This window comes from Miscanthus floridulus, chromosome 11, assembly GCF_019320115.1.
Source record: "Miscanthus floridulus cultivar M001 chromosome 11, ASM1932011v1, whole genome shotgun sequence".
In the NCBI taxonomy this organism is placed as follows: domain Eukaryota; kingdom Viridiplantae; phylum Streptophyta; class Magnoliopsida; order Poales; family Poaceae; genus Miscanthus; species Miscanthus floridulus.
The window spans coordinates 32,641,956-32,648,998 of NC_089590.1; the positions used below are offsets into that span (position 1 = coordinate 32,641,956).

The 7,043-nt window shown below is 39.9% G+C and overlaps 1 protein-coding gene across 1 annotated transcript; it reads left to right on the forward strand.

Annotated features, from left to right (window-relative positions):
• The first annotated feature begins 386 nt into the window (after positions 1 to 386).
• On the forward strand, positions 387 to 4,558 carry LOC136493157 (small ribosomal subunit biogenesis GTPase RsgA 1, mitochondrial-like). The gene is made up of 5 exons (XM_066489206.1): positions 387 to 1,022; positions 2,062 to 2,283; positions 2,780 to 2,968; positions 3,112 to 3,305; positions 4,128 to 4,558. Exons 1-5 carry the CDS (start codon positions 435 to 437, stop codon positions 4,303 to 4,305), a joined length of 1,371 nt encoding a protein of 456 aa, XP_066345303.1. The 5' UTR covers positions 387 to 434; the 3' UTR covers positions 4,306 to 4,558.
• Positions 4,559 to 7,043: the final 2,485 nt, after the last annotated feature.

A 7,043-nucleotide genomic window follows, 5' to 3' on the forward strand; every position in this document is an offset into this window, starting at 1 on the left:
CAAACCCACTTAGCAGCTTTTATTTGCCTCTAGGTTTTCGTGTTTAAGGGTCGCATGACGTGCTTTGGTTAAGGCATTGAAAAGGCGGATATCCATGGCTAAATTTGATACTTACCCAGTTATCCTACGACATCTATGCGGCTACATGATCCTCGTATAGCCGCACATGAATTTTCTATCCGTGCCCACATTTAAGGCATGTTTGGAACACAAGAATTTTACAGGAATTACATAGAAATTTCACAGAAATCAGTTTAATTTCACAGAAAAAACCTACGAACGAAGAAAAAATTCCGCATTCGAAACATGCACTCACCGGATACGAAACCGACGGTTAGATTGCCATCCCTAGCCCTAGCCGTGTGTACACAGCGCCGTGCCGCGGGGGCACCAGTCTATCCACCGCGCTCCAGGCCCTCCGCCGCCGTGGCGAAATGCCGCTCCTCCCCTCCACAGCCGTGGCGCCGCCCCGCCTCCGCCTCCGCCTCCCACTCCCACTCCCTCTCCACCACCGCCCCATCCCCCTTCCCCTCCCGCTCCGCCACCACCACACCTCGCCCCACCCGCGTCTCCTCCCCCTGGCGGCGTCCCTCCCGCCCCCACCTCCCGAGGAGCTGCTCCACATGCAGGCCACGGGTCTCGTCGCCGCCTCGCAGGCCAACTTCATGCGCGTCATCGTGGACGCTGCGGCCCCGGGGCTGGACCACCACCGCGGCTCCGACCTGCTCTGCGTCGTCCGCGCGCTGCTCAAGAAGATCCGCCGCCGCGTGCTCGTCGGTGACCGCGTCCTCGTCGGGGCGGTCGACTGGACCGACCGCCGCGGGATGATTGAGGATGTCTTCGAGCGGAGGTCCGAGGTGGCCGACCCGCCCGTCGCCAACGTCGACCGCCTCGTCGTGCTCTTCTCGCTCGACCAGCCGAAGCCCGAGCCGGCCACGCTCACCCGGTTCCTCGTCGAGGCCGAGTCCACAGGGATTCCGTTTGTGCTCGTCTTCAACAAGGTCGAGCTCGTCGACGAACAGGTAATGTGAACACCGCCCACTCCAATTGGTTGCTCGATTGCTATTCATCTCTGTATGAGCTGTAAATCGGATTGGCTGGATTGCAGTGCATTGTAGCTGAGATAAGATTATAAGAACTGTGGTCTGTGGATAAGGATTCTCTAATTTATTCCACAATTTGCTGGGAGCTACTCAGCGAAGTTGGAACCGGAAAAAATGGTTTTGTAGAAAAAAAATATGGCAAACCATTTTTTTTCATGGAACAGGAAGGGCCACTACCATGGCAAGGCAAACCAATTTCAATCCCAATAATTGGGGGCATTTAAGGTATAGTTGTTTTGGCTGCTCAGGAAAAATGGTTTATCATCAGGATTTACCTGTTATTCACACCAATATTACTATCAGTATCAACGGCCAGAATTCAGCATTCCTTTTTACATCTTAAGGAAAAAAAATGTCTATCAACCAAGATTAATTCCTGCTCGAAGGTGCTATAATTGGTACCTTTGTCAATCAAATAGTCAGTAATGACACTAATGGTGCAAATATTGGGCTCCATAAAACTCATCCAGTTGCTCCACCTATACACTGTAAATATGGTTGGGGACATGCTCCTTTAGATGCACAAAAGGCCTCCTGGATTGTACGCAGTCGTGCTAAATGTTGACTGTCATGGGTAAAACTTCAAAATGCAAGCACACCACCCTTTTACTTAAGTGTCTACTGTCAGAGACTTGGTACATAATACATACCCGAAGATATGTGTATCATTTTAAAACCCCATCGCCGATGATGGTGTCCTGTATCGGGCTCACCTGGGGCTGGTAAAGCAAAACAAGGGCTGCCCTACTCATAAATTCATGTTTTTGTTCTCCTCGCCTGTCTGCCCGATATCGATATTCTAATCTGTACACATAGCATGTCTGTTTGTAATTGCTTACTTTGCTGTTCTTCAAATTTGAATGTAAGATATGTAGCCATTGCATTTGTAGTATGCACTCTTTGGTGTTCTGTTTATGTTATATGGTTAAGTGATATTCTTTGCTTTTTAGCACTGCAGACAATAGCATACTGGAGAGATAGGTTGAAGAGTTGGGGCTATGATCCACTGTTTCTAAGTGTTGATAAGCAATCAGGATTTACTGCTCTAGCAGAGATGTTGGAAGGACAAACAACTGTAGTTGTTGGTCCAAGCGGCGTTGGGAAGTCCAGCCTGATCAATGCACTGAGGAGTAACCAGGACATATCAGAAGAAGATCCAATACATAAACTGGTTGAACAGGTGATAGTCATTTCATCATTTATTCCATTTTCCTGATTAATTTTCTTTTATCATTTCTGAAACTTTAATCTGCATTTATAATTCACTGAGCATTTCTTTGTTTTGTTTTGTTAGCATTTCTATAAAAAATGCCCTCTTTCATCACATAACTTGATAGTTTAGTACGTGATAAATGGCTTATTAGCTTAATAGTACATGAATTAGTTCATCTGATTTGGAACCAAGGACTAACTTTAACTTGGGAATTGATTGGTACTGTACTGTATCTGCATGTTGATCTGGTTGGTTGGACAAGACTCACCAAAGACGTGCACTGTAGTCTGTTACATGTTCTTCTTTGCTTTCTCAGGGCACCTTACAAACTGGATATTGCTTGTTTGATACGAGTATCTTCTACTTCATTTTTGCAAAGCTTCACAACTTTAGTGGTAGTAAAATCTAGAATCTGTCTTGATGTGGATACTGATTTATTTTTCTTGTGCTTATGATTCACCAGAATAGTAAATGGTTTGGTGAACAACGTGTTGGAACTGTGTCCAAGAAAAGTGGTAAAGGAAAGCACACAACACGGCATGTCTCATTGCTTCCTATAGCTGGTGGAGGCTTCCTTGCTGATACTCCTGGATTTAACCAGCCTAGTTTGATGAAAGTGACAAAAAAGAGTCTTGCAGAAACATTTCCTGAGGTTCGTTTTGACTATTTTTTTATCGTGTCCTGTTTATTAAATTCTTACTTGTAGTGTCTGCCTGCTCACTACTAGGCGCTGTTAAGGCTGTATTTCAGTTTATTATATCATTTACTTACTAGTAATATTATTTGATACTCCAGATAAGAAAAGCGCTGAAAGAGAACGAAGGTGCAAAATGCTTATTTAATGATTGTGTTCACCTGGGTGAGCATGGATGTGTTGTGAAAGGGGAGTGGGAAAGGTATCCATACTATCTCCAGATGCTTGATGAGATCAAAATTAGAGAAGAAATCCAGCTACGGACATTTGGTACAAAAAGAGAAGGTGATGTCAGGTATGCTACGAAGGCATAGCTTATGAGCATTATCTTGTATGATAGAGTCTAGATGGTATAATATTCTCTCCTGTAGTCGCAGTCACATAGTTAACTTTGTAGATGTTGAAATTTAGTTTCCTAGAAATTTTACTTGCATAAGCAAATGTTCTGGTAACTTTGTAACAGATGTAACTTTCTTTTACTTAACAAACTGGTATAACAGTACTAGTGCACTTAATTATGGTAAACAAATAACCAGCTCTGGCACAACATATCAAGTGAATAAAACCTAGCATTAGGAAGTATTAATTTGTTCCTTCCATGATTGATAAAGCGAACCCAGGAAAACTAGAATGTTGGTGTATGAAATCTGCCAAAGTTTTTAGGTGAGCTACTGTTTGGTAATTGTAATGTGTTTACCATATGATGATGATTCTGCGCATGTGATGCCTGTCACAATGGTGACTATTCAAATGAGCTATACTGTCCTGCCATGGTTGAATTTTATGGAGGGATGTTATTTTCCCAGCACGAGCACGATACTCTTGTTAACCTGTTGTAGAAGAGATCCTGACAAAAAGTTTGGCCATGTAGTCATTTTTTTGCATATATTCTACATACATTCCAGAAAATGTGTTGGTTTTTAGTACTGTATAATAATGCAGAGTCATAGTGACAATTCACTAACACCTCATATATGAATGGTATTAGACTAAAGAAACGAAGTTTGCCATCATTTTCTTGAGATTAGTTTCTTATACTTAGAGCTTCTACCCTTATGGATGCTAAATCTCAGGAGTCATATGTTCCGAATAATAAAGTGCATCCATCTTGATTCAGGTACAAAACAGGTGTCATGGGGGTGAAGCAAGCAGAGCCTCGTCTTGAACTCAAGAAGCACAGGAGGGTATCTAGAAAGAAGATTAACCAATCTATTCTTGACGAAATTGAAGATGACATTGATGACCTCGATGATGACTACCAGTTTGACGTGAAGCAACGTACTAGGAAACGATAATCGTTTCTCATCTGATGATCTAACGACTACACGAAGTCTAATCATAGGCAGGAAGGAACCTTTGTGTGCTGTACATAGTTGGTTTTGTAGTGCGACCATGCCCTTAAGCAGTTATGCTGATCGCTGTAAGGAGAAGCGCACTGGCCGGGACCCGGGAGGCCGTGGACGCTTGCACCTGACGTTTTACGTTGAACTGTGTTTCCTTGCGGCAGAACAGTAAGAAGTAAGATGGAAGTTTTTAGTTAGACTAAAACAGTCTCTATCTCCCACAATATTATACGCCAGCGCACACGTCGTGTTGGTTGCAAGGAAAGTGTTAGTCGCACACTATCTGGTGATCGTCTGAAAATTTGATCCTCAAAATATAATAACTTTAAATGAATATTTGAGCTTTAAATGATTTTAAATAAAAAAAATCCTTAGATCTCATCAACCACTACAAATTTGGTATTGGCTATGTCAACATTTCATGTTCTTTGAAATTTATAAAATTTTGAATTTTAAGAACTAAGAACTTTAAACATATATTTGGGGCTTAAAAGAGTTTAGATAAAAAAAAAAGTTGTCTACTACAAAGTTCCATATCACATTGAGATCTAAAATTTTGGTATAGACTATGTCAACATCCTAGATCATTAAAGGATTTTTAAATTAAAATTTAAAACCTGATAAATTAAAGTGAATTTTTGTTACTCTAAATAGTTTCAAATTAAAAATTTGTCAACTATAAAGTCGTAGACCACTTCGATCTCTATGATTTAAATATAAAGTTTGTCTTTATCTGACTCAATATGAATTAATTTTGATATAACTATTTTAGACGGGCCTTTTAAGACTACTGACTTTATTAACCAGTCTTTAGAGACGTCATAATTAGAATGCCTGAATCTGCTAATTTCTATTTTTGAAGGCAGACATCTTAAAATGTTTGTCTTTGTTAACTGATTAATAGAGGTGAGTGTCCTATGCTAAATAAACGAGATGCGGTCTTTTTAGATGCCTGTCTTTGTATACCATTAACAGAGGCATACAATTGACTGATGGACGTGTTTGACGGCGAGAAATTTTCAGATTCTCATTAGGATCACTTCCAAACACAACAAAGAGTAATGTTCCGGGGAGAATCACCTAAAATTGATTCTCGTTTTTGTACTAGTCCAGAGAAACACTAAAACCCAGAATTCTCTTTATTCTAGTTCTAGTTTTGAAAATCCAGCAGGCCATAGAGCTAGTCAAATGGCTTCACGAATTGATTTTGATTCAGCAGCGAAATGTTTCTATAGAAAATTTTGATCTGAAACATTTTTTAGGAGAATCTGGATTTCTATCAAGCGTGAGTCTAATCTGGATTTCTATCAAGCGCGAGTCTACCTCTGTTAATTAAGAATCTGTCTCCTAATTTTTTTATGCAGTAAAAGAGTCTTGAAGCCACCACGTGTAACTAATCCCACCTCTTAACGGCGACATTTTGACTCTTTCCAACGACGATGCCCGGTCGCAACCTCTATGCTACATATAAGGTGTTTTCCCGTTACCTAAAGAGGGTGAGTTAGTCTACCGATCGAGGTGGCATGGTAAGTTGGTAACAGGTCGAAAACGAAAACCATGAGCTATCGCTACCACCACAGGGACGCTGATCCTCCTCAACATCAATAACACAGCTGCATCGTCGTGCGGTGCGGTCAGAGGTCCTTGATCGAGGCCCTTGGGGCATCTCCCATTCTGTAAGTCCAAGTTAGTTTCAACTAATTGTGTAATTAGGTGTTCATAAGGTTAGACTAGTGAAGATTTTTTGGGGATCAAGTAAAATAGTTCTAGCATATAGTTAGTTTTGTAGTTTCACTGTGTTCTTAAGCAGTTAAGCTTGTATATGTTTTTTCCCTCTCAATCATCAGGAAACCAGGTAGAATTCTATCAGCTGATAATATACTCGCCCGTGCCTTCGTCCTGAATTATAAGTCATTCCAAAATCTTGAGAGTCAAAGCACCTCAAGTTTAATTAAAATTATAGAAAGAATTATAAAGATTTATGACATCAAATGGATATACTATGAAAATATAATTAATGAAGAACATAATGATACTTAGTTGGTATCATAAATGTTATATATAAATTTGGTTAAACTTGGTATGCTTTTGACTCTCCAAGATTCTTGGAACGATTTATAATTTGGAATGGAGGAAGTATATACTTTTTCAATATATATATATATATATATATATATATATATATATATATATATATATATATATATATATATATATATATATATATATATATATATGATCATGCCCGTGCATTGCAACGGAAACAAAATAATATCACAGTAATTTTAAGTTTAATCATGCATATTAGCCTGTGAGTGTTATTTCTTTATGTGATTGTAGCATTTCATCAGATTTCTTAGCTTTTCTTCAACAGTCTCCATAAGAGAACCTGTGCGTCGTAGAGATATGATTTTCGACGTGGAAGAGTTTATTTCTGAAACAGTTTTTCTCTGATGTATCTTTTTTTCGCAAACTCTTTTTTGCCGTATTTTTTTGAAACGGGTTGTAGAAGAGTTTGATTTTTTTTTGCCTTGTATATGTTTTTTTGGAAATGTTTTTTTGCCGTATTTGATTTTTTCGGTTTAAAAACGGGGAGGTTGGTTTTTTACTGTGTTTTTTTTTTTTGCTGTGGGGCGGGGCGACGCAGACGATAGCTGTAGGGATTTTTTAGGTGTAGATAGATAGATAGA